At 49.8% G+C, this 27,903-nt stretch overlaps 1 protein-coding gene across 3 annotated transcripts; it reads right to left on the minus strand.

Moving 5' to 3' along the window:
- Positions 1-846: 846 nt before the first annotated feature.
- Positions 847-27,889, minus strand: LOC146384712 (mechanosensitive cation channel TMEM63B-like). Of its 3 annotated transcripts, XM_084929788.1 has the most exons (24): positions 27,595-27,889; positions 18,801-19,022; positions 18,134-18,213; positions 16,681-16,719; positions 14,944-15,034; positions 14,313-14,350; positions 14,025-14,167; positions 13,212-13,263; positions 13,001-13,109; positions 12,853-12,923; positions 12,436-12,516; positions 11,159-11,282; positions 10,644-10,777; positions 10,283-10,420; positions 10,045-10,198; positions 9,768-9,874; positions 8,952-9,038; positions 8,801-8,866; positions 8,564-8,726; positions 8,358-8,463; positions 7,966-8,133; positions 6,015-6,130; positions 5,855-5,938; positions 847-4,021 (listed from the first exon to the last, which is right to left on the minus strand). In XM_084929788.1, exons 2-24 carry the CDS (start codon positions 18,993-18,995, stop codon positions 3,833-3,835), a joined length of 2,535 nt encoding a protein of 844 aa, XP_084785914.1. In that variant the 5' UTR covers positions 18,996-19,022; positions 27,595-27,889; the 3' UTR covers positions 847-3,832. The 3 variants fall into 3 exon arrangements, with proteins under 3 accessions (XP_084785914.1, XP_084785912.1, XP_084785913.1); XM_084929786.1 differs by lacking the exon at positions 27,595-27,889 and having other exon boundaries at positions 847-4,018; XM_084929787.1 differs by lacking the exons at positions 16,681-16,719; positions 27,595-27,889.
- Between the last annotated feature and the right edge of the window lie 14 nt (positions 27,890-27,903).

Below are 27,903 nucleotides of genomic sequence, written 5' to 3' on the forward strand. Positions count from 1 at the left end.
GTGAAAACCACCCGGGGGATTAATAAAGTTTTATTTAATCTAATCTAAGATAATAACTTTAATCTCAGCCAAACTGATTTACTCACGAACAAATAAAACAGAAAAAAGCCCAACAATAACATTTTTAAGCTAAGTGACTCATATATCATGTTTAATCTGAGTAGCGAAAGACAGCGGGGGTCTGAAAAGGATGAAGCCGGGAGTCCGCTGCTCTCGCCGGGTTGAGTGACCATTGAAACCCCCGGTCAGCTACCGAGCGGGTGGTCTAACAGACGTCTCTGAAAACGTCGAAGCACTTTTACAAATATGTGATATCTTGATAAACCGAGCAGATATTTGAAGTTTGCACAGCTTCTTTCTCACCTGAAAATACGTTAAAAGTTTATTTTGTGACCCAGAAAGATTAATAAGAGTAATTTTAAAACTTAGCAACGGCCGCCATTGTTGGAAACTGGAATTGGCTGGGCCGCGCTATGAATTCTGGGATATGGTGGGCCACGAAGGACACACCCGACCCATCCTTCAAATTCGGGGAAATGAAGGACGCATTTGTCGGCCACATTTGAAGGAGTTGACGAATTGGGACAGCCTTCGTCGCCTGGCTGTGACGTAATCGGCCCTCAAATGCGGCCTCCGGAGGATTCAGCCGACGTTTTGGGACACAGCTCCAGAGACAACAGCTGAGGTCCACGGTCTGTTACCATGGTAACTGACTCCGAGTTTCAGTTAACCCTAAAAGTGTTTATGAGGCGCGCTCGCTTCATACCTGCCGTGTGCTCACTTCTCCTGCCTCAGGTGTTTCAGGGCAGATGCATGTTCAGGTGTGACAAACAGAGAGCACGAGAGCACGGATGAAATCAGTTTTATTGATCAGGAACATAAATAAGACGAAGGTGTCACTGTACACAAACCAAAGTCCAAATAAATAAGAGTCACAGCAATAAATTAAAGCAGGACGTGGACGACAGACTGCAGTTCGATGGCTATTTACACTCGTTTTTACACAGTTTGTCGCTTGCTTCACGCCTCGCTTCACATTTTTCTTCTTCTTCACATTTCAGGAATTTTATTTTTAAAAAAAAGAAAAAAAATAAACAGCACGAAGCAGCGGCTCGCTTCCAGAAACCTTCGAGTCCCATTTTTCCACACAAACAGTCCCAGGGCTCCCGCAGGCCGTGACCGCCGAAGCCCCCGAGCTCGCGTTTGGTTCTGCCGGGTCTGTGCGGCTCCGGTCGAACTTCAGCCTCTCTTACTGAAAATGATTCTACGCCGGTGCCCTTACACAGACAGGAACAGGAAGCAGGTCGTTTCCTGCAAGCTGCCGAGCTGAACCTTGAGGATCAGGCTCGACTCCACCTTCAGGTTCATCTGCGTACAATCATGGGCGGAGCGGCGGGGAACATCAAACAGAACATGACACCCGGACACGAACGCTGCAGAGCTCCAGCATGCAGCCGCCCGCCGACGCCAGCGAGCCAGCGGCTGCAGCTTTCATAGTCCAGCTCCGTGTCCACGCACGCATGCACACACACACACATGCACGCGCACGCACACACACCTAGCAAACAAAATCTGATGTAAACATTGTTTTAGAAAAAAAAGGAACAAAACAAAACACACCTGAGACTAGCTCCTCCCCATTCTGTCGCTAAGCACTTATGTTACTCTGCAGAAGCCACACCCCTTGACCTGTCTTTGTGATGATGTCACCACCAGCCAAGTCAGTTGCAACTTGATGTTTTCTACATCCCTCCACCGGGAGGCAGATCGGCACCACAACCACATGGAGCGTGAGCTACGAGCCTGCTCACCTCTGACAGCCGAAGACACAATCAGGTGTAAATCAACTGGTTAAACCAGACGACTGGTTTACCAGACCACTGGTTTCACCGCTGCGTCCCTGTGGCGTGGCCCTGCTAGCATCACATGCAAAACAGGGGAAAGTGCTAGCTTAACTAAACCATCACCTCTTCATTGTTGTGCGGTTTCAGACCATTTAGTCTTCATTTAACAGAATGCGAACCCCGGGCTAGCAGGCTAGCGCTGTGTTAGCCTGCGTGCTAACAATTAACAGTGCATCATTCCTATGTGTCTGAGTTGTGTGCTTGAAGCTAACAATGACTCAGCAGTTCTGTCCTGGTTCTAAACCAGCCGCTGGTGTGAACGAGAAGCTAGGAGTAAGTTCAACTTTACACAGCTTCATCCCTGCTAACGAGCTAATCAGGTGAGTTTTATTAACTGGAGCCAGAGCTAGGCTAACACTGCACTATTGGGACGACAAACTAAGTTATTAGCTTTAAAGACACGAGCTAACAGGACAAAGGGTCAGTATCTTTTTTCATGGACTGAAACATCCTGATTATTAGTCGCTTGCTCTAGCTAGCCGAGGGTTAGCTTCAGTCAGATAAACCCAGCTAATTAGCTAAAAACAGTCATTATAATATGATCATTAGCATGAAATAAACAGTGATTATTTGTTTGACGGACCAGCGGCACATCTAGGAAGCTGTGGCTCATTATTGGATGGAAGGAGCTCGTCGTACCGCGGCAGAGATGAAACCATCGATTCGCACCAGTCGGACTCTATCTAAAACTTTATTGATGCGCGTAGAGACCGAGACGGCATGATTATATATTTCTAAACTTTTGTACGAAAGTGAAAGAAAAAAAATGCTGAACTGATTCTACAGTAGATGGATGGCATTTTCATCAACGCCTGGTGAACCCTTTGTGATGTAGTCTGTTTATAAGGAGCTAACACAGACAGACGGACAGCACACACCTTCAGCACCTCCAACTTCAGGTGTTCAGGTAAAAACATCCCGACGAAAAGCGCTGCTCTTCTTCATCCACCCGAAGTCGAACTACCTGCTGCTGAAAGTCATCACAAAGTTCATCCCACCTCTGAAAAGAGTTCAGATTGCTAAACCTACACAGACACAAACATCCCTGTTCCCTTTGTCAGGTGTTCATGATTTAAGGTAGTTCAGGTGAACTCAAACCAGAAAAGAAAGCATTGTTGCATGGAGTGTTGTAGTCCGACGGCGAGGAGCGGTCCAACTGAAGCCAGCAGGCGAGAGGAAGTTTAACGTGTTCGCTCGCCAGCACAATCCGGCAATGAATGACATCGTCCAAAGGTGCGACGGTTTAATCCAGACTGCACTCCTAACAGCATGCAGGTACAAAAACTAAAAAAACAAAAGCCCCACACTCCAAGGTGATTCGCTGAATGTACTGGCATTCAGAGCCACAGAACGGAGGCGAGGACGGGCCAGCAGAGAAGAGGGATGACGATGCGTCTGCGTAAGCGAGGTTTCTAACACTATGAGAACTGGCGGTTGGCGAGTTGTTTAACGCTCTGATTCTGGAGTACGGTGATGACGCAACAGGCGCTCACTATGCCGAGAAAAAAAGACAGCGTCAGCATCAGCTTGGACCCCTGGAGGGGTCGGGTTCAGGTGACCCGTAGTGGGATCAGAAGTCAAGACACGAGTGCGAACAAAGAATCCAGCCCAGGCACAAGTTTTTAAAACCCACCCACCCAACCCAAGAAAAAGAACTTTTGGCTTTGTGGTTATATACAGTGATTTCCTGTGGACACAATCTGATGTCCATTAAGGATCCACAGGCGTGCAGGACTGGATGTTGGCGACCCGGCGCCGGCATCAAAGGTCAGGGTCAAGTCTTCAGGCCAAGAGGGGGTGGAGCTAACCGTGAATCTACTGTACAAGTGTTTATGGGTGTAGTGATTTTCCAGTCAGCTTTATCTGTAACTGTTGTGTGGGTATGATCCTCTACTAGCTCCGCCCCCTTCCTCTAGCACCACCCCCAGCTACTGGTGCACTTCGTTGGCGATCAGACTGTCCTCCCCCGACTGGAAATCCGCCTCATTGATGCTGTTCCCTCCATTCAGCATCTCCTCATCCTGCGATGACCCTCGGTCCTCCTCGCTGCTCCCTCCGCCGGGCTCGTCCGAGTTGGGGTCCTGGAGGACCTGGGCGATGTACATCTGCTGCTGCTGCTGGAAGGAACATAAAAACAGGTCAACCACCAGGAAGAGACACGATCACAAAGAGAACTGTGACGTGATCCGATTTCTATAAAAACGTGTTGTTTGCCATCTTCTTGATGCATGCTCAATCATCCAGGTGAGTAAATCTCCAAAAGTCGATTCTGATTGATTGTTGATTCTCAACAACCACTGATCAAAGACCATGGGTACCATTCACAGAGAGTTGGGGAATGGCAGGTTATCCTTCTTAGACTGTGAGATTTCCATCAGTAATGGGGGACATCTAAAAGCTGACGTGTACCGTAAACCTACACATACGGATCAGTATCTAAGGTTTGACTCTCATCATCCACTGGAGCACAAACTGGGCGTCATCAGGACGCTACGACACAGAGCGAACACCATCCCCACAGACACAGCAGCCAGGGAGGCAGAAGAGCAAGCAGGCCCTGAGTAAATGTGGCTATCCCAGCTGGACTTTTGTCAAAGCTGGGAAGGCTCCTGAAGAAAGCTCCAGCCGATCCAGGAGAGAAGGACAACAGCTGCCCAAGTGAAAACCTGTAGTGATCCTGTAACGTGTCAGGAGCATCGGAGCAGCTGAGACGCATTTTTTCTAAACACCGTGTCTCTGTGGCTTTTAAACCCCAAAACACGCTGCGCCAAAAACTGGTCCACCCCAAGGATCGGGTCCCCCGACACAAACAGAGTAACATAGTGTACGCTGTTAAGTGCAGGAGGATTGGCAGGATTTATACATCGGGGAAACCAAACAACCTCTGGCTACAACACAGAAGAGCCACCTCGTCAGGCCAGGACTCTGCAGTCTGTTCACACCTACAGGCCAGTGGACACTCTTTCAATGATGAGGATGTAACATCCTGGACAGGGAGGAACGCTGGTTTGAAGGAGGAGTCAAGGAGGGAAAGACCATCTCTGAATCGAGGAGGGGCCTAAGGGTACATCTGTCACCATCTTACAATGCTGTGATTGCAGCCATTCCCCAACTCTCTGTGAATGGGACTAATGGTTATTGATCTGTGGGCTTTGATCAGTGGTTGTTGATCAATGGTCATGAGAATTTGCATAATTAAGATTAAGGAACTGACCTCCCAGCCCATTGTTCCTTCACTGGGCTGGTTTAAGTCATTATGCAAATGTACTGTTGATAAGATTGAAACCTGCAGTCAGCTGAGACTGAAGACGTCACCTGATGATGATGAAACGTTTCTCCCACTGAAAACGTCCAGATGAACAGAATCAACTTTTGGAGTGTTGTTTGCTAGTTGTGATTCATAAAACTTGTGTATCTAAACAAGCAGGGAACCATCGGTAACTTAGGTCCAAGGTTTTCCAGAGAACTAGAAAGAATGTTTTATTAGCTATGAAGCGCCTTGAGGCGACTTTTGTTGTGATTTGGCGCTATATAAATAAAATTGAATTGAATTGAATTGAATTAGCTTACGGATAAAATCAAGAACTACAAATCTGTTCTCCCTTCAGTGCAATGATTGAGAGACAAGTTAAATAAGGTAAGAGCAGATCTTTGAATTTGAGCTTGGTGCTTTTTGAACCTTTCAGTGTTTTATGAGCTGTACGGGAGGATCAGTCCAGGAAAGGCATTCTGATAAAATCTCACACCATCTCCTAGTTTGTCTCAGTTTTGGTTTGCTTTGGTGAGTCTGCCTGCCTTTCTGGGCCCACAGACTCAAACAGCTGTGAGTGTGTCTAAGGCGGACTAACCGAAGGCCTCAGCGGCCCTGATCTCCGGCAGTACTGAGACCCGTTTGATGAAAACCTGGGGGAGTGGTTTGTTGCAATCCCAATAAAGACAACATGCGTCACCTGAGATTTGGTGGTGGGTGAGGACGAGGGACGAGCTGGACGTCCGTTCTCGACAGCGTCCACGTCGTTCTCCTTGGTGTCGATCTGAAACGGAGATGCTCGGAATAAGACGCTGGCGTTCACACACTGCACACTAACCTTCATCGCACTGCTGTCGTACCTTGTAGTTGTGAGCGCTGAGGTACTTGAAGTGTCCGAAGCAGACGTGAGACAGACAGACCACAATGGTGACGATCAGCACCACGAGCGTGAACATGGAGGTCGGCGTGTCGAAGCCTGGGAGCACATTAGCAGTTAGCTATGGTCAGAGATTAACAACTTCCTGTCGCGAATACTAACACATTGTTTTTTTAGTTCTGCTGGATTTAAAACAGCTCATCCTTTCACCGAGGGTGTGGTTAACTTCACTAAAGGAGTCGCCTCAGAAAACTGCCTCACGTTACCCCGGATTTATCGCCTATTTGTATCCGACCAGGTGAGAGTGAGGTTGAACCATGACCCACAAATGTCCTCTGAAAACACCGGGCAATCAGATGTGAGGACAAGTATGGTTAACCACATTTACTCGGCGATGCTATCGAACGCCATCCACGGAGACGACATCTTGTTATCAGGGTGATAATAGCCAGTACCCACTGGCAGGACTGTCAGACCCCCCCAAAACGATAGAAACATTTAAAAAATCCCCCCCCCCCCACAGTTTTACTTGGTCTTGGTCTCGACCTCGACGGACTTTGGTCTTGGTCCCGCTGTCTCCATCTTGCTGTCTCAGATCGACATAGTGGTCGGGAGATTTGGAGTCAACAGTATCCATGACACACAACGAGAGTGCTTAGCGAGTGCTTTGTAGTGAATCAGAAGAGTCGACTCCCACTGAGCGAGAGCCGGCAACTCAATTACCGTAAATCCCGGACTACAGAACGCACCTGATTAAAAGCCGCATGCTCTAATTTTAGAAAGAAAATCAATTTTGTACTTGTACAGGCCGCACCGGATTTTAAGCCGTATGCGTTTCACTTGTAATATGAGATATTTACACAGAAATATTACACGTGAGGATTTTTAACGTTTAATTTAATCCACAAGGTAACATAAACGTTATGGTAACATACAAAAATACATACTGCCAATGCTTTTTTCCTCGAACAGCGCCTGTAACACGGCTACCTTTAAGTATACGTACATATCAGTAACACACAAATTACGCTGCTTATGGTTTTTTTACGGAACAGCGCACAAACAACATTACAACGTCTCTTAAAATATAGTAAAAATATATACCATATATACTACTTATCAATTTTATTGGTCTACTGTTACCAGGCAAAATGTTTTTGAAAAGAAAATATGCATTAGCCGCACGTCAGTATAAGCCGCAGTGTTCACAGTGTGGGGAAAAAAGTAGCGGCTTGTGACCGAAAACTACGGTAATTTCCCTCCATATTGTGGCCAATCACATGCGAGGATATAGGATAATATCATTATGTGAAAAACAGAGAGGGTGATGGACGTGACAGTCAAGTGGAGCGTGCGTCTGTCCTCTCAGTGAGTGAGACAGTGGACGGCGGTGAGGAGGGCTGTGCATCGCAAAAACATAAATGTGCCCGAGACCCGTAAACCAAGCAGCATCTGGCTGCAGTTTAAAGACTTTTTTGTCTCCGTCTCGTCTTGACTTTGTCTTGGTCTCGATACCCACTGGTCTTGGTATTGTCTTGTTTAGGCGGTCTTGACTACAAGTCTACCCCCCCCCCAAAAAAAAAGCAACATGTCAGAAACTGCCTTTCACTGTCAGCACTTGTTATCAGTGACAAACGACCAGAACTGTTCAAACTTCTCATTGATCCACTAATAATGAAAACTACAATTAACTAGATAAAAGAGAAATTCAGGGATTCGGAGGGTCAGGAGACTCGTAGTGTCCCAGACACTCAGGGATGCTACTGAGCTCTGCAGCTTCTTTCAGAAACATCCTGCAGTCATGAAGGGCGTCTCTGCAGAACAGCTACCTGCACCACTCGCATTACTTTATTGGACTCATCAAACGGTCTAAGCGGCCGTCCTAGGCGGAGCGGCAAGGAAGGTCTGACACAGCTGTGGTGGGCGGGGCTTACCCGTGCGTACAGTGGAGAAGAACAGCAGCCAGAAAAGGCAGAGGATGGGTGCTGCCACCACTTGGGTGACGGCTCCAGAGTGGATCTTCTTGTCCAGTTTGGAGGGCAGGTAAGCGTAGTACATGTTGTATCGGTCCACCAAGTGTTTCAGCAGCATGTACATCAGACCTGCGGGTGAACAGGTGAGCTGAATACCCCTGACGTCATGCTGGACCTGCTTTTATTCTGACTTGAGACTTTACGGGAACAGGAATTAGACTATTTTCAGCCACCGTCACACTTTACACTGACTTGTATGACTTCATCTGGATGCTAGTACTACTACTACTTCAACACCTGTACTGTTACTCTAAACATGTACTGACTAACAGTTACTGCAGTGCTGGACTGACCGAAGGGCACGATGATGGGGCAGGTGATGCTGTAGGCCATCACCACTGTGAAGACGTTCATCATCCAGGCATACGCTGCTCCGAACTGAAACTCGTAGGCCTGATGCTGTAGGGACGACGGACAGGGTTACAGTCAGAGCAGCGCCCCCCTGTGGGCTGAAAGCTTTACCGCACCACCATAAACTTCTCAGTGAGTGTGTCCTCACCCTCTTGACGTTGCGGCGGTCGGCAGCAGAGCGAGCCAGGCACAGCCGGATCATGTACATGAGCAGGCCGGGGATCCTCAGCAGGTCCATGGCATTTCCGATGAATGCGGAGGCGATAACGTAGTTGACGAAGAAGGCGCCGTTATCTGGCAGAAAGACGCACCTGCAGAAACACAGTGGTTTTCAGTGAGCGGTAACAACCGTCAAACTGTAGGCTGGAAACAAAACATAACTCACTCAAATCGGACTTTAGCATCAGCCAGGAACTTCCTGTCAAAGAGCCAGCGGAAGAAAACGTCCAGACTGGAAAGCACAGACAGAAACGCTTTAGTAGAGGTCAAAGGTCAGTCAGGTTTCACACTCTTTAGAGCCACAAAGAGCCTGTTACCTGCTGAGGCCGAGAGATGGCAGCAACAGAACCATGAAGATCAGGAAGGTGTAACACTTATGCATGGTTGTCCTGTTTTCTCCAGACCTGCACACACCGACAGGTGAAACAGAAACTGTGAGATGGAGGGAACCAGGAGCAAACCACGGTTAAACGGGGACAAAGCGTGGGTAAACGGGGACAAAGCGTGGGTAAACGGGGACAAATCGTGGGTAAACGGGGACAAAGCGTGGGTAAACGGGGACAAAGCGTGGGTAAACGTGGACAAAGCGTGGGTAAACGTGGACAAATCGTGGGTAAACGGGGACAAAGCGTGGGTAAACGGGGACAAAGCGTGGGTAAACGTGGACAAAGCGTGGGTAAACGTGGACAAATCGTGGGTAAACGGGGACAAAGCGTGGGTAAACGTGGACAAATCGTGGGTAAACGTGGACAAAGCGTGGGTAAACGTGGACAAAGCGTGGGTAAACGTGGACAAAGCGTGGGTAAACGGGGACAAAGCGTGGGGAAACGGGGACAAAGCGTGGGGAAACGGGGACAAAGCGTGGGGAAACGGGGACAAAGCGTGGGTAAAGCGGGGACAAAAAAAAGAAAAAGAAAAATGGGATGAAGCGTGCCCAATAACGCAGGGGATAAAAAACAAAACATGGCAAACACTGAGGTCAGATACAAGCGTCACTCGACTTTAATCATCACTGGGACTCTACAGGAAATGACTTTAAATGGGACCTTCGACTTATTTATTTCTAGTTTCACAGTGTGTGCTACTATCAGAAATAACAAAGTGATGAAGAGGAGCGGTGGAAGCAGCTGTACCTGGTCCAGTGAGCCTCGAAGAAAGCAGAGTAGTACACGATGGTTGGCAGCAGAGCAGAGAAAGCCCAGAGCAGCAGGGTGGGGAAGAACTGAGTGACGATGGGGTTCTGTTCAAGAAACCAAGAAAAACAATTCATCCGACCAAACATCCACCCAATCAACCCAAACCATTCACCAACAAAGCATTGATCCAAGCACCCAACAGACAGAGAGCACAGAGTCAGAGCTGAAGGAATCGGCCTGAAGCCGGACTATACACCTGCTTCACGCTTCTTACATTCAGATACTCGACGGGCTTGGTGACGTTGAACTTGTCCATGGTGGAAATGATGATTGCGGGCGTGGTGAGGAAGAAGAGCAGAATGAAGAGGATGCAGTTGATGACAAAACAACGGATCCACCAGGAGATCCCGCCCAGTGAAAGGTGTTCCCTACAGGAAGGAACAGAGTCAGCTGATCTCAAAGGGCGCATTTATTTGTCCAAAGCTTCAGGTGGGCGGAGCGTGCGGACATACCAGCGGACATTCTGTGGGTCGGGTGCGTACGAAACACTCCAGTTATGAACGTGAAGAACCTCGCTGAACTGAGAGGAACATGGCTCCTGACGACATCGACACCCCTGAACCTGACAGGCGTTAAAGTCCTTCAAAATACTGAGAAAAGAAGAGTCGTGAGCAGAGGTGAGGTCAAAGACATGACAAGGATTCGAATGTGAGGGGTGTGGCTAACGTGAGGTGGAGGCAGGTGGGACATTTCGTTAGAGAAAACTATAAAAACCATAAAATATTTAACGATCGCCAAATGAGAAGTTTTTGAGGAGAAAAATAGGGGGAGGAGTCTGAGACAGATAAAGAGGAAGTGAAGCGAGTGGCTTACATGGCAGTCATGGCCTCATTCTGGAAGGTGACAAAGGCCATGCCCAGAGGCTTGGTGTGGACCTTTTCCTTCTCCTTCCTGTACTCCTCCTTGAGTTTGGCCTCCCTCTTGGTGTAGTAGCTGACCGCCTCCTCCTGCGGACCACAGAAAAGCATCAACAAACCGCCACCTGACATGCTAACATTAGTACGTTAGCATTTGAATTACGTGGGTAAAGCTTGGCGATGTCGTGACGACTTGCAGGGCAGGTGAAGTAACCCTGAAGTCCAGCTTGCTGCTCCTGGACTCATCATTCTGAGTACCAGCTCGCCGTTTTCTGTATTGGCGGCATTTTAACAACGGAAACACCACAACATAACGCAGAGACACGCGACGCAGGACAAAATCATTGCGCAGTCAATGAACTGAAGGGAATGTGCAGAAACGTCGCTGTATAATGAGCCCAGCTAGCTAGTTAGCAGCTGCTGATGTGACCGCGCACGGTTCTGCCATGGGGGCGATGTCTTTGTTTTTACCTCCTCACAGCCAGCGATGGCGCAACAGCAGAGGTGTCCGCAGGGCTTGGGGTTGATCATGGTGGGAACGTGTTCTTTAGCCATCAGGTCGGTAAAAAACTTCTTGCTGCGCTCCGTCTTCTTCCTGCAAAACACGAATGGAGTCATCAGGTGACGACGTGGAGCACTTTCCTGCTAGTGTCAGATGCTTACTCCTCGGCGCCCTTTAGCAATAACGATATTTGGAATGAATGTAGCTTGTTTGCAGCTCTGGAGGCCAGGATCACTGAATTGGAGACTGGGCTCCACACCCTCATAAAAACCCGTAGTTAGCCAGGCTCCTGCAGCCGGGGCAGCTGAAGGTAACGTAGGCCATGCTAGCTGACCAGACTTGAATTTAACATAAGGAGCAGTTTAGTTAATCAGAAGACAAACAGGTCTGGATAAACCTGCTAAAGGAAAAAAAAAAAAAAGCTGTGTTGCGACAACAAGCAATGTGAATAAAAACAAACCTGGGTTAAAGTTGTCAGCAATGATTCAACTAAAGTCTGCAATTTGTTTTTTATTGGCTGTGGCTCTGCAGCACAGATCAAATCATCAGTCTTCATGTGAACACCTGTGATTGGTTGTGCAAAAGGTCAAAGGTCTGCTTGAATCAGTTTAGAGCAGCAAAAAATTTCCTTGGAAAACTTAAAAGAAAAAAGCTCCTATTTACAGTATTTTATTTTTCTGGTCTCTGTCTCTCTTCCACAGCATGTCTTTATCCTGTCTTCCTTCTCTCACCCCAACCAATCACAGCAGATGGCCCCGCCCCTCCCTGAGCCTGGTTCTGCCGGAGGTTTCTTCCTGTTAAAAGGGAGTTTTTCCTTCCCACTGTCGCCAAAGTGCTTGTTCATAGGGGGTCATATGATTGTTGGGTTTTTCTCTGTATCTTTTATTGTAGGGTCTACCTTACAATATAAAGCATGTTGGTGCTCTATAAATAAAATTGAATTGAAATGATTTGACTGCTGGAGATTTATTGGGTCCAACTGGTCGATGTGGAGTCAGAAACACAAGGCTTCTGGAGCGGAGCTGAACATGACAGCAGTAATCTGTATTTAGATTACTGCAAGGTGGAAAAGACAGAATGCTTGTGAAGAGCTTGGAGATGTTCACACAGCTCAGGGGTCAAAACCAGCTGATCGATGCATTTTTACTTATAAACGTGATGCGTTCAGAGTCTCACATTTTCATGCATATGAATGATTACTGTGTGGGTGTGTGAGATTTTACTCCCAGCATGCACTGGGCCTCACCTTTCAGCGTTCAGAGCCATCAGTTTGGCCACGTTATAGCAGATCCGAGCCTCGAGCACCGTGCAGTTCTCATACGCCTGCCTGCAGGACACAGAGGAGGCACACCACCATCAGAACAAGCGTTCGATTCCTGCACCCTCCCACAGCAGCGCTGCAGGACTCACAGCTCATAATCGTCCTTCTTTATCTGATGCTGGGCCTCGTGCAGTGTCTGAAACAAGCTGCTTTAGCCCTGCCCCCTTTCACTTTCATCTGACTGGCCATGTGCCCCAGATGACCATATTAGGGACATCCCTTCTGAATGAAACTGCGATAAGCTGAGTGTTCAGGGCAGACTCATGGGGGTTACTCATCATCAGAAACTCGGAACAGGAGAACAGCTCCGTGCAGTCACTGACAGGAGAGCGTGGAACTTACTCAAAGTGCTGTTTGATCTGACTCTCCTCGGCGTACTTGGAGATGCCGTTGATGAACAGAGTGCGTTTCACCTGCAAGACACAAAACTGGGATTACCGCATGGCTCAGCGCACAAATGCCGCGTCCTCAGAATTCACGGACTTCCTACCAGGTCGTCCTCCTTGTAGTGCATCTTAGACGTGTGCCTCCTCATGCTGTAGACGGTCAGCAGCAGATACATGAAGGCAAACGTGGTGTGCAGCCAGAGCAGGTTCGTCCTGCAATGTAGCAAACCCCCAGATTACACCTCTCAACAGGAAGGTTCACAAGCTTTTACTCTGAAACATCTGCAGGAAACAGCAGAAGATATGAAATCTCACCCAGACTTCAGGTTGGCTATCGTCGTGCGTCCGAAGCTGTAGGCGTTGTTTTCTGGAAGAAAGAAAAGGTCACATGATCGGGTTACTTCACTGGTTGTGTAGGTGGATTGGTTTTGCAGTCGTGAGCCATCGATGCTCACGTGCACGCAAGCCCGAGTGTGCACGAGTGCTTTTCCTAACATCAGCCATCGCATCACCAGATGTGTGCTGGTGGACTTCCAGTAGTCACGGTGTTTATAGTGGGAAAGCTTGGAGTGGAGCTTTATTGGCTTAAATGTCGTTGTGTTACAAAGACAGAACTATAACGCAGCGTCTGAGTCACTGAGCGACGTGTTTATTGATGGTTTCATATGCCCGACTCAGCGTGACTTCTTTAAAGCTCACAGCTTCGTCCACGGGTGCTTCTGAATCCTCGCAGGCCGTTTCGCCGAGCGGACGCCCTCCATGTGCGTCTGACAGGAAGAGCTTTTATTGTTGACACCCCGCCCCTGGGTCAGCACAGGAAGTCATCATAGCCGCTTTCACCTCTTACCTACCGCCTGTCACTATGACAAAACCACAGCACGTTTCTAACACGGCACTCGTACTACAGACCAGATGGGACCGAGTCTACCATTAGCCACAGTCTACAGGGCGCAGGGCGCCTACGCCTCTGACCCCACCCACTTTACCTTCTTTGGAGGGTGGTCCAGGTGTTCCTCGGCTGAGGAAAGCATCTTTACTGATAATTCGGACTAAAACATTCAGACAGAAGGCGAGAAGGCGGTGAGTGACACATCAAGACCCGAGACCCTCAGACCGAGTTGCTCTTACCCAGAAGGTCTCCAGAGAAGTTCACGGGCAGGACGATGCCGACCGAGAGGACGCCGACCACGACCAGAAGGCCGATGATGTGACGCTGGAAGGACAAGTAGTGAACGGCGTCTTCGCCACACTTCTCACGAATCTCCTCGTCTCTGCGGCAGAAACAGGGGGAGTCACGGTCTGCTCTTACACTGGGAAATCTGAGCGTCTGTGATGAGTTCACAGTCTGCGGTAACGATGGGACAGTGGAGCTTTCGGTCTGACCGTGAAAGCGAGAAGCCGTTTCCTGATACTCACTTTATTCTGAAGATGGCCGTCAGCCACGAGCAGAAACCCTGAAACACAAACAGGAAGAAGACGACAGCTTTACAGCAAGCGAAACGTCAGTGAAAGCCCCGACTGTGCCTGGGATTCCTCATCCTCACAAGCCGCAGGTGTGCAGGCGAGGCCAGTGGGCGGGGCCTCAGCTAACCGTTAGCGGTCGCAGCTCAAAGTACCCAGAGCTGCCGAGCTGAACAATGGCCGATGGATTAGGAACACAGATCACAGACGTACTCTGAGTGTCCTGCTTTAACCCTGTCATGCATGAATTAAATCCTGACTGAGGTTGTCATCGTTCAGCCATGACAAGGTTAAATAACAATAATTACAAAGAAACACGTCAAACATCTGTAGTAACATTAAATGACCAGCAGGTGGCAGGTATGGAGGGACACATCAGTGTCCAACGTAGTGGTTTATGTGCAGGTACACCATCAACACTGACACGGATACAACAGCTGCCCACTGTGGTGACCGCTATGATGACGCCAGATGATGATGATGATGATGATGTGTGTGCCCAGTGTGGATGAACTTTGACCCTCTGTCAGCTAACGGCTAACTGTGGCGGAGGAGGAAGAGGAGGGAGTGATGAAGGTGTTCTTACGTTGTCTCTCTGGTCGAAGTCAACAGAGCTGGAAACCGAGGTGAGGCGTTCATAGCGGTCGGGCGTCTCCGAGTGCATCGCCGAGGCAACGCTGTGGACACAAACAGGAATGTTAGTATGGGGCCCTCTGACCTTTGACCTCTGTGTGTGACAGCTGGTAAGACTCCAGAGTTCCTTTGAAAATGAGTTTCGAGACACTAAACACATATGACGGTTCACCAAGCACAAACCTGGATCGGCACGCCCGCGGCGACCCCGCTCGCTCGATCGCGGCGACCCCGCGCGCTCGACTGAGCGGCGACCCCACTGCGGTAGCGACCCCGCGCGCTCGACCGCGGCGACCCTTCACTGGGTTCAAATTGATGGATTTGGGAGAAACGGTTTAGAGCCAAACCGTTGGCTCAGCTGGAAACGCAAATAAAGATCTGAGTCACGTTTATCCAACAAAAGCTCTGTGGCGGTCGGTACAGCAGGGACTTCAAGCTTCAAACCGCTCAGGAACCGGACTTGATCTACCGGACCTGCTGCCTCCCGTCTTTCACGGTTTCTACGTGTTTCTGCCTCTACTGTCACAGTTTGCAGGTTAAGGACTAAACAGCAGAGTCAGGGGGAAAGTTCAGCGATCTGAAGTCTGTAAACGGCGTTACAAAAATCCAGCCGACAGAAGGAAACGCAACGAGGACGACGGCGCCATTTATACTAGGACAGGAAGTAAAACTGAATACAGAACAGGGACAACTAAGAAAGTAAAACAGGAAGTAAGCGACAATAACTCGGGACACTTGAACCTGACACGGGGAAACATACAGGAGGAATGTGAGGGAACTCACGTACTCGAACACGACAACAACACGAAACTAAGAGCCAAAGGGAGAACAGCTGACATCACAACACACAAGAACTTCAGAGAGTCGGGGTCCAGAACCGCAGGACCACCACGTTTACACAAAGGTGGGAATCACCATGGCAACCAGTGACCCCAATAATGATCGGCTGTTCCGTAGTGCTGACATCTTTAACGTCGACTACGTTTGCTCTTACAATGTCTTCAGTTATTATCGTTTTAGCTGCCGACTCTGAGCGTGGGCGTGGCTACGGCACGTTGGGCTACTGAGTCATCTAGCTAGCACGTCACAGGGGTCCACATACGCGGGTAGCCGTTACCTTTTCACCGGCTCATAGTTATCTCTGTCGCGCCTTCGGCTGAGTTTAACACAAACATGGAGAGAAGCGTGGAGTGGTGTTAGCATCACAGCAGGTAGCATAATTAGCCATTTCAATGCTGTAAAAACACAGTGTTCATGTGCTGCGGAGGGCGATTAGTGCCTCACTGACACAGTTTATAGGAAAAGCGCCCAATGTGCCCCCCCCCCGTGGGAGAAATCTGATCCATCTCTTCTTAATAATATGGCGCATGGCAATGAACCATTTTGCCTAAATAGGAAGCCCACTTTGAGCCAAACAAACACAAACACAACAGGAGGATTAAAGTGTTCCAGTCCAGTGCCAAGCAGTTCAAATGTTATGTTTTTATAATTAAACGCTTAAATGTAGCGAGCAGGCTGCTGCGGTTAGATCTGTGCAGTCTGTTGGCACTAATAACCTTCCATACAGAAACCCGAACAAGCACAGACTGAAATGCAGAAAAGAGGTGTTAGTGCACCAACCAGAGAGCCTGTTAATCAAACCAGAGGAGGCTGTTAGCAGACAAACAGGGAGGAAGCAACAACAACATACTATTCCCGCTCCTCCAGGTCGCTGAAACGCTTCTTCAGTCTTCGGGAGAGGAAACAGAAAATAACAAGGAGGTGATGCCAGTGAGAGGGAAACAACCCTGATCAGGTCACACAGCAGGAGCGCATCACGCCCACCACCGCGTTTACACATGGACGCTCAAAGATGGACGCAGCCGCCATGATGTCACTGCGAAGCCTCGGGCTGAAGCTTTCTGCTAACGCCGCCAAATCTTACTGCTAAAACACGCTGTTAACCAATGAGCATCGAGTCAACCAATCAGGGAAGAGTCCCGCTGAGTCGGAGGCTCAGTTTCTTCTATATAGTCAGACTTTTTCCCCAACCAGCGTCGCCACCTGCTGGATATTAGTGAGAACGCAGATTTAAGGAGGCTTCACCTGTCAGATCTTGGAGGCTACGTCCATCTTTAATACTGTCGGTGTTTGTTGGGTGTAGACATGTTACTTGAACCGTGTTTTTACTTGTTCATTGTTAAGTCAAATTGTTAAATGTGTCATTGTGTTTCTTAAATTTGTAAGTCTGAGTGCAATCTATAGGATCAAGACATCCCTTTGTCTCCGACCACCTCTCCAGCCCCTCTGTGCTGGGGGAGGTTTTACTGCAGATGCATCCTATCTGAAAGATCTGGTTCTTGTGTGGTCAGCTTCCTGCCCTTTTGTGGCTTCACTGTGTTGTGCACGGTGAACCAATACAGGAAGTGAACCATATATTGGGTGTGGGGGAGATTACCATTTTGTGACTAAGGATGTTGTTAGAAACAGTTGGAAGTCACGCACACAGAGAGACACACATTCTCACATGCATACAGATGTTTACAGACACACACACACACACACACACACACAGTGCCTTGTCTTAGAACCATCTGGGGGTTTACGGTGGAGGTGCTTTTGCTGTGATGTGTATTGTGTGAACTGTTTTCCCAATAAAAGGCAGCATGCGGAGGCCGGATTTGGGGTCAGTCTGGATTCAGAGTGCTTTCTGAGACACCGGCCGGGGCCTCCCTTGCAGCAAGTAAAAGATGTTCGTCTTGTTTTTGTCGTTAACGAGAATAAGTTTCTAAACCAGCGGGTCCTGTGGAAGCGCAGACCCAACATTCATATTCAAATGTGGCTTTAAAGCAGCCAAACTGTGTGTGAGCGCCTCCTGTCTGCAGAGCTTCACTGATGCTCAGGTTAATATGACAGCTCACTGATTTCAATGTAGGAAACCTAAAAACAGACAGATTCTAAACTGTCTTTGGTTCACACATCAGAACGATCCATCGCTCAGCTTCCAGTTCTTCCTGTCTCACCTGCACATGTTTATTCATCACACAAATAAAGACTCAGCTTCCTGGACGTCTCCGGCGCCCCCCTGTGACGGATTAAGCCCGTGAAGCTGTGGTCCAGCTCTGTGATGAAGAACGTTTACGGACTGATTAACCTTCGTTTACCTGTCAGCGTCGGTGACCAGCGCCAGGCGGCCATAATCCCACGCAACCTTCCGTAAAATGGAAAAGACGAAGAGGAGCACCTGAGGAGGAAGAGGAAGGAAAAATGGTAAATGGCCTGTATTTGTATAGCGCTTTACTAGTCCCTAAGGACCCCAAAGCACTTTATACCGCATCCACACATTCACACACTGGTGATGGCAGCTACATTGTAGCCACAGCCGCCCTGGGGCGCACTGACAGAGGCGAGGCTGCCGGACACTGGCGCCACCGGGCCCTCTGACCACCACCAGTAGGCAACGGGTGAAGTGTCTTGCCCAAGGACACAACGGCCGACACTGTCGGAGCCGGGGCTCGAACCGGCAACCTTCCGATTACAAGACGAACGCCCGACTCTTGAGCCACGAAATTTCCGGGAAAAAAAAAAGCCGAAATTTCACATCAGACATCTAACGGAAAAATCCTGCATGCTGCTCTCAGAGTTCAAAGGTCACTGACACCAACATGTCAGGAAGCTCTCCAGCTGATCTGTGATGTTCACACGCTTTGGATGACAGTGTTCTGTCACGTGTGAGCGTGTGTGGGAGGGGCAGTGTTCACGCCTAACGCCAGTGATGCGAGGACAAAAAGGGAGGCGTGTTTATCCTCCGTGTCTGCGGCGGCAACTCACCAGGAAGCACATGAAGTCGAGGGCGAGCACGGTGGGCACGCCGCCGAAGGGCAGCCCCTGCAGCACGGTGCTGCGGATGCGGGCCGAGTAACAGTAGTCTTTGGACTCGCCGTCGCCATCGTCCGAGCAGTTCTCCTGACCGCTGCACGCGTGGCTGCCGGTAATCGCCATGGTAACGATCAGGGCTCTGAGCATGCTCACTGCCGCATCCTCGCAGAGAACCTGAGGGAGGAAAAGAGAAGAGATGTGAAACGTTCGCTCTCATGAGGGAGGAGGAGCCACACGACCGCCTGGGACGAGACGGTTGACCTGCATGCGAGCATGCTCAGTGCGGATCGTCAGATCTAACAGCTGTTTTAACACACGGTAAACAAATCTGACCTCTGGTAAACTCGGTGGGATTTTATTCAGCTTTCAGAGGACCGCCTCACGCCACCACCAGGGGACCGCCCTCTCCCCTTCCTCGGCACCCCCTGCACACAGACCTCCATCTTCAGAGGTTTTCGGGTCACTCTGTGGTGGTTGGATGAGTCAGAGTACCCGTGATGTCACGTGATGCAACGACTCAAACTGATCACAAGCTCAGTAATGTTGTGGGGGCGGAGCTGGACTCCCTTAGGGTGGTGTCAGAGAGGCGGATGTTGTCCAAGATAAGTACAATGGTGGACAACACCTCACCCCCACTCCGTGAGGTGCTGGCCAGTCACTGACATTACCCATAATGCACCTCTGAACGACACAGGAAGCCATTCCTGCCTGTACGCCTCCACTCGATGCACAGCACACGGTGCAGCGGTTACAGCCTCGGTTTGATATTTCATGTGTGTGATGTACTCGGACTTTTATAATGAGCTGTCTGTTATAATTTGTATTATTTACAGTAGTTTGGTTGTTACCGTTGTTACCGTGACCACAGAAGGTTAAAGTATCAGGAGCTCTCTGCAGGCCGACCTCATGATGGAGTCCTCCTCCGTCACTTCACCTGCACTGATCCTGGACCAGCTAATGGGATTTTAAGGTTTTATCCGTCGGGCCGCTGCCTCGTTTGCACACGTGCACAAACATTTCTGTGAAAGGTTCACACGAGTCTCTGCTGATCACCGTTATGTCACTGAGCCAGCCACGGCCCGAGATCGGAAATCTGCTCTGTTACCGTGTCCTGATGAGATCAGCAGCAGTGGTTCAACGGGCTGAACACACACACACACACACGTTTAAACTCATTAAAGCTTCAAACGGAGGAAGTGACACGGCTCGGTGTCCTTCACACATTACAGCTGTTGGAGCAGAGTCAGACACTGGGAGCAAAAAACATTTCAGCCAGAAAAATCAAGAAGTGATGCTGCAGGTGTGTGTCGCTCACACACACTCGTATTTACTCATCATTACCTTCAGCACACTGACGAGAGAAGCTGGCAGAGCTCACTACATTTCCCAGCATGCCCCAGCAGCGTCACAGCTTAGCCTACTGATCCCGTTGCTATGGTTACCTTGACTGCAGTCCTGGCCTAGATTTTACGGCTCAATGAGGGCGCTGTCACTGATGATGTCACAGTTACATCACAGAGCTGGGAAACAAAGGCGGGCCAGCGTGATTTCACCGCTGACCTGGAAACTGTCTGCTGTGAGGGGCGGGACGAGTCACATCCAATCAGAGGCCCCATTACAAACAGCGAGCTCCAGCAGAGACGCGTCGAGGTCCTCGGACACGACTGAAACTCGTTTGATCCGGTACCCCTCACTCAGACCCGGGCCAGGGCTGACCCAGGGGCGGGGTGTCGACAATAAAAGCTCTTCCTGTCAGGTGACCTGGGTCAGAGGAAGCCGGGTCTGACCGGGCGACCTCTGACACGCTCAGGTCAAAGTGAAGTAAAAACAGGCGAGTCTAAATGAGCGTTAGTGCCACTGAACCGGGAATCTGAACGTGCTTCACGCACACATGAGAGCATCTGACGAGTCAGAGCAGCTTTTCACCCTCAGCGGCTCCTGATGCTCCCGAACAGGATGTAACAGGGAGTCCTCAGAAAAGACAAACAGGAGGAACTGTGAGTCGACTTTCCAGGAGAAAGACTTAAAATCGAGTCCCCGCCCTAAAAGTGCACCTCTGAGAACATTTTCATGACAATTCATCCAGAAAGTTCTGAAATAAACTGAACCAATCACACGGCATCTTTTCCAGAGCTTTCCAACTTCCTGTCCACCGCGCCTGACGTTTACAACCCCAAAGACGGGCGTAGAACAACAACACGTTAAAGGCAGTAAAATGCTCCACACTGCTGCGCTCCCAGCCTGAGTAACGCACGCCGCTTCAGTCCGAAGAGCTGTATGGGCTCAAAATGTGGTCATAAATATTTTGTACTTGTAAAAAAGATTTGTGTGTGTAAAGAAGATTTGTGTGTGCGTAAAAAAGATTTGTGTGTGCGTAAAGAAAATTTGTGTGTGCGTAAAAAAGATTTGTGTGTGCGTAAAAAAGATTTGTGTGTGCGTAAAGAAGATTTGTGTGTGCGTAAAGAAGATTTGTGTGTGGACTTAGAAAAAAAACCCTGCAAGTTACAAGTACGAATTTTGACCCTATTTTTCTTCCTTTCATCTGATTGGTCAATGTCATGTCAATCACAAATGTAACAATCCAATCAGAGAACAGATGGGTTTGGCTGTCGGAGGGGCGCTTTTTTGAACTGCAGGTCTTTGAAGGGAATAAATGCCCTTTTACATGCCAACCCAGCGTTTTCCTTCATCACCACGAAGGAAAACAGTCTGTGGTCGTCCGAGTTTGGTGATTTTTGTGTCACAGGTCTACGTGTTTAATACAGGGACTTCCACAGCCTTTTCAACAGCGCTGCGGACCGCGGGGTGGGGGCGGGCAGTGTTTTGGAAATGACAGTCTTCATTACAAAGCTTTCTTCGTTATGAATTAGCATACATGTTTTTATTGAACATTTGAAGAACCAGCAAAAAAAACAGAAACTCTTGTAGAGGACATAAAGTCAGAGATAGAAAAGACAAGGAGCAGGTGCATCTAGTACAGGTAGAGCTGCTGCAAAACCCCACAGAGCCCAGCAGCCAGCGCAACAAATTCTGGATCCTTAGCTTTTAGTTAGCAGTTAGCATTAGCAGCACATCCTGCGTCCGATGTGAAAGGACTTTTATGCTGCGCACTGTGACTCACAGCAATGGTCCCGGATCAGCCCTGACTTTGTGTTAAACTAATCCTAAAGTAATAATGTATTTCTAACCACTGATATAGCACAACTTTATCCTTTCAACAGCTGCTGAAAGTTAGGGGACCTAGCTGCTATCGGATATTTACATAGAGATCCTCCAGCTTCAAACTGTATCACCCTTCAAGGACCTGCAGTTCAAAAAAAGCGCCCCTCCGACAGCCAAACCCATCTGTTCTCTGATTGGATTGTTACATTTGTGATTGACATGACATTGACCAATCAGATGAAAGGAAGAAAAATAGGGTCAAAATTCGTACTTGTAACTTGCAGGGTTTTTTTGGGCTAAGTCCACACACAAATCTTTTTTACAAGTACAAAATATTTATGACCACATTTTGAGCCCATAGAGCTGAGCACGCACGGATGTGTCTGCAGCGTGATCAGCTGCGATTGGCTGTGAATGTGTTTTTAGTGCACACTCTGCTTCCAGGACGAGTTTCCGAGTTTTCCCTGAGACCCTCCGCTCCAGAACCTGCAGTGACATCTGCAGCCTGCAGGAGGCGCTGGCTCTGCTGCTGCTCTGAGCGCGTGCGGTGACGGTCTGATCTGGAAAATTCCTCCGGTGCAGCGTCACTCAGAGACCCCCCTCCCTCCTCTCTGTTGCCATGGTGATGCAGCAGCAGCATGACTCATCTGAAGCCTCCATCAGAGCTGCAGTGCAGAAGACATCCACCCAAAAACACCGCCTCTGCCTCCACCTGCCGGGGTAAAACAGCTCCTGCATCAGACCTGATTACAGCCAATCCTGTGGGTCTGTCCCTCCACCATCCTCCTCCAGCTGTGTGTGTGTGTGTGTGTGTGTGTGTGTGTGTGTGTGTGTGTGTGTGTGTGTGTGTGTGTGTGTGTGACCAGAGTTGACCCCCCCCCACACACACACACACGTTGGTTTTCTATCCTCACAGGTACGCTGTCACGTTCTGTCTCCTGTTTACAGTTTCAGTCTGACGGCGTCCTCGCGCTCACATTTCACCCTCAGGTGCACCAGGCGTGCTCTGATGCTTTTTTACAGAGCTACAAAAACAAGGAGAGCACGAATATTATGGGCTGCATCATAGCTTCAATAACACAAAGGGATCCTGTGTCATTGAAGCTATGATGGTCCGGTCCACTCGTGTGAGCTCAGGCTGACGATGATGAAGGATGCGTGGCAGGTTTGGAGGTGCAGACACACACACACTCTGAGAGAGCGGTCCTGTTCATGTTATTCTGTCCACCCTCATTTCCCCTCACAGAGCCACAGGAGCAGACATGTACCTGCAGACGTCTCCATGATGGAGAAAGGAAAGAAACATCTCCACCTTCAGGTGACACGCTCAGGTGATAACGATATAAATCACAAAAATTTAACATTTTCTGTAAATTCCTGGAGTCGAGTGTTTTAACGATGCATGAAACGATACATTTTTAGACATAAGTTGTAACGGCGCCGTTTTCTTTGTATTTATTACACGGCGTGCTGCGGGGAACAGCCTGTTCTAACGTTGGAGTCTAAGTTATTTTTTAGCACCTGGCGTCTTTTTTACTTCTCATCCGTAAACACTCTGCATCTTTCACGTGATTCAGTTTATTTTGAAAAGTCTCAACAGGATCTTGAGCTTTATTGTGAAAGGTTTATGTGGAACATAAACAAGCGGACACGCGATGGTCTTATCATCGTTGTTGCTAACGACAACGCATAAAAACAGGCGCTTGTGCGTCCGTAGTGTGGTGATATTAAATATAAGAGAAAGAGAGAACTTTAGGAAATCAATAATAACTACAGTGACATCAGAACATGAGAAAATATTGTTGTAAACAGTTTATTTTGCGACACCACGAAACAAACGATAGACGTTTTTATATCGTTATATGGAACAGCCCTACAGTCTCTCATGTTTATTCTTCATTTCTGTGTGACCCTACCTGCGCTCCACCTGCCCGCTCCACCTGCCCGCTCCACCTGCCCGTCACTGTGCTCCCACTCATTGACAATATAGGATACTTCTATTCTATTCTAAAGAGGACCCGACCTCTGAGGAAGCGCTGCAGTTTTAACAGCGACGGTACGATTTTCACCTGCAGACAGGTGTGTCAGGACGTCGGCGAGCAGACATTCCCGTGAGGCGCCGCAGAGCTGGAGCCACACGTTACCGAAGCACACGGCGGTCTGGTTCTCCAAAGGCGCCTCAGACTGGCGGGCAGCTCTGGTTTTACCCGGATCACAGTAACAGGTCCGAGTGGGTCACGGCCTCTGTCTTTAAACAGGAAGTCAGGCCTGGACAGGAAATATCAGTCAGCTGATTTTAGACCAGGTCCTTTCTTCAAACGGTCCACAGACAGGAAGTGACACGTTTTCCCTGATGTGACGCTTACGATTCATGAATTATTCCCTCTCATTCCAGTGTGCTTAGGCATCTGCTTCTCTCCAACTCAACAACATCCACCCGACCATCCCGCCGGGCCGTAAAACAGCCGCCACGTCCTGCGCCCACAGACGGCCGTGAGTATCCCACAGACTGCACAACACTGTGATGTCACCCGCTAGCTTGTAGACTTGTGGCAGCCATGATCCCCGCCCACCCCATCCAATTAAAATCAGAATTAAATAGAAGCCATATTATTGGTCAGATGATGTCATTAAAATGCTCCGGCAGCTACAGCCACCTGTGTCACCATCCACCTGTCAGGCAGAGGCCCCGCCCCTGACAGAGCAAGCTTTAACATCATTTAAACAGCTTGAGTATCAGGATGTAAACATGTTTGTTTTAACATGGAGTCTATGAGGACGGACTCACTGCTGCCTCTGCTGGACGTCAGAGGAACTGCAGGTCACTGAGAGCTTCCTGCAGCTGAGACTTCAGAGGAACGCCCTGTGACCCCCGCCTCACGGCCTCTGACTCGTCTATCAGCGCGAGATCAGAACTCGCCGGCGTCTGCGGCCCTCAGATAACAGCTGAGCACGTGCGTGGTTCAGATTAAGCTCCTATGGTTCCTGCACTGGTGTCGTCTGTCGGGAGGTCGTCCACGCAGCAAAACACAAACAGCAAGCGGCCCCGCTGATCATGTGACGGCGTCTGGAAGCAGATGTTTTTCTGGGCAAATGATAAAAGTGAACACGGTGAACCTGGAGGTATCAGGCTGCCGCAGAGCCCTCGGACCCCTGTGTGACATCACAGCGAGGCCCATCAGACCTGTCAACAACATCAACGGCCACCAGCAGTGCGCCCGACCTGGGAACCAATCGGCTGCAAGCTGAGCGCACAGCAGCCCATGACACCTGTGTGCTCCTCCCCTGTTCTGCCTGACCCTTCACAATAAGAGCAGATGAAAAAATAAAGCATGCAGCAGAGCAGACAGGTGATGTTTCCACGGTAACCTGCTAACAGCCTGTGAAGTGCACTGCTGTAAAGTGTGACCTTCACTTTCTGCACACGTACGCCAAAACATTAAACACAGTTTCTGAGGAGGCCTGAACGCCTCACAGCTGCAGCCGAGCAACAAACACATTCTAACAAATAACCCTGCTCCTCCTGCTGCTCCTCCTGCTGCTCCTCCTGCTGCTCCTCCTGCTGCTCCTCTGGCCTCCTCCTCCTGCTGCTCCTCCTGCTGCTCCTCCTGCTGCTCCTCCTGCTGCTCCTCTGGCCTCCTCCTGCTGCTCCTCCTGCTGCTGCTCCTCCTCTGGCCTCCTCCTGCTGCTGCTCCTCCTGCTGCTCCTCTGGCCTCCTCCTGCTCCTCCTCTGGCCTCCTCCTGCTCCTCCTGCTCCTCCTGCTGCTGCTCCTCCTGCTGCTGCTCCTGCTGGGCTCCTCCTGCTGGGCTCCTCCTGCTGGGCTCCTCCTGCTGGGCTCCTCCTGCTCCTCCTCCTGCTCCTCCTCTGGCCTCCTCCTGCTCCTCCAAAGTTTGTGGAGTCTGAACGCTGCAGCATCGTCTCCATTAGGGACGCGCCTACTCGTCGCTGTCACTACTCGGCACCAGACTTACTGGTCGTTTAATCTCATTGGTAACATTTTAATCGATCCCCAAAGACGGTAAATTGTTGTCCTAGATGCTACGCAGCCATCTGCCACCAGGTGGCGCATCATTGTTGAGAAACGCCATAAATCTGTAATCTAGTCCTGATTAGAACGAGATCGCAGGTACAAGTGGTGGAAATGAGCTTTCTTTGAACAAAGGACGAGCTCCTCCTTAGCGATAGGCCGAGGAGTTCAGTCCTTATGGAGGTGCTCGGAGCAGAGCCGCTGCTCCTCCACATCGGAAGGAGACGGCTAAGGCTGCCGCCTCCTGGGTGAGGTGTCCTGACTGGGCTGGAGGAGGCGACAGGGAGGTCCGGGCTCACTGCTGCTGCCCCCGCCGCCTGACTTCAGACCAGCAGGAGGAAATAACTGGATGATTTATTGTTTAGTTATTTTAGCGCGCATCATTCATAACTCAACATTCATCAGTCTAACGTGTGATGTTGGTAACACAGCATCGTTACTGCAGGATGTGATTAAAATGCCTTTTTGATCTTTTCAAGTTAACATTTCTCAGATTGAACGTCATATCTGAGTGTTTCTGAGTTTCAGGCTCGTCGTTAGTCTAATTTATGTTCCTCCCCTGACCTCCGTCCCTCAGCAGGAGGACTGTGGAGGAGTCCACGTTCTCTACAGTCAGCTCACCAAGACCCGGCTGCTCCAGTTTGATGAACCACAAACACACGTGTTTCTGGAACTTTGGTTTCACCGCCGCTTGTTCCTGAGCTGCTCAAACACGCCGCAGACACGGCAGAGCAGCACGTTTCCTAAAACCTCACCAACTCCCCGTCACTCTCCTCGGGAAGAAACAACGAGAGGGATTTATTCTTCGTGTCAGTCTGAAGAACACCTGGAACATCTGCACGGCCAACACTAAAGGCTGAAGTATTACCACATCAACACTGCAGTAACACTCAGGTCTGACGGTTCAGACTAAACTGGGGGTTTTATTATTTTTGTTTGACTGTGAGGAGCAGGAGGAGGAGGTGCTCCCAGCACTTCATCAAACCTCTGCAGGTTGTGTTAAAGCTCCTCTCTGCTTTCATAAAATGGGAGAAAATTCTGGAAGAGATGCCCCCGCAGCTTCCTCATCGAGCGGCCCATCATCATCCTCCTCCTCTTCCCGTTCAGCACAAAGAGCCGGGCCTGCCCGATCGTCCGGAGGCTGATCGATTACCACATTTATTGATTGGTGGATATCGGGCCGTTGGCAGCAGCTCCTCCGGCGGACTGCGGCTCTCTGACCTCGTTTGTCTCCGGTTTGCGGCCCGGATGGAGCAGCGGGCCCGGTGCACCTGCAGTCCGGCCTCAGAGCCCCGCAGCTCCCGGACACAAAGCCCGAAACCAGGCTCGGAGCTCCGCCAGGGCCCCACCGGGACCGACGCGCGGACAGCCCGGCGTCCTCTGCGCACACGTTATATAACCACCTCCACCTCCTCCTCTACCAGCACCACCCACCCCACCCCCAGACACCGAGCCGGATGGATGCTGCCCGGGCAGCAGCGGCCTGCGCGAGCCGCCCAGCACATCAAACAAAGCCGCCTCATGATCAATAAACCCGATTAGAACAAAGCCGGTACCTGCAGCCCGGCCTCCTCCTCCTGCTCCTCCTCTCCGCTCCTCTCAGGGTAGATTTCTCCGCAGGAAGCAGCACAGCCGTTAAATCCTCACAGATCCGCCGCTCCGGCCCTCCGCCGAGCCTTCATCCCGCAAACAGCTCAAAGCAGCCGAAGGAGCGGCTCCTCTCGCCGGGTCACAGCCACAGTCCCACCGCAGCAGTGCGTCTCTTCGCTGGCCTCACGGTCCGCTGACAGCCGCTGCTGCTCCGCCGGCTGTCGGTGCTAAAATGGAGGCGGTCTGTCCGGGAATAGAAACTGGAGGAGGAGGAG

This window comes from Perissodus microlepis, chromosome 6, assembly GCF_051167445.1.
Source record: "Perissodus microlepis isolate ML-2025 ecotype Zambia chromosome 6, ASM5116744v1, whole genome shotgun sequence".
Taxonomy (NCBI): Eukaryota; Metazoa; Chordata; class Actinopteri; order Cichliformes; family Cichlidae; genus Perissodus; species Perissodus microlepis.

What these genes read in the sequence shown, in the direction of transcription:
- LOC146384712 (XM_084929788.1), bottom strand. Translation starts at nt 18,995, where the DNA reads ATGCTCAGAGCCCTGATCGTTACCATGGCGATTACCGGCAGCCACGCG. An exon ending in CTGGTCACCGACGCTGACAG is followed by an intron (nt 16,720 to 18,133) that starts GTAAACGAAGGT and finishes CCTCTCCCGAAG; the next exon opens with ACTGAAGAAGCGTTTCAGCG. An exon ending in ACTTCGACCAGAGAGACAAC is followed by an intron (nt 14,351 to 14,943) that starts GTAAGAACACCT and finishes TTTGTGTTTCAG; the next exon opens with GGTTTCTGCTCGTGGCTGAC.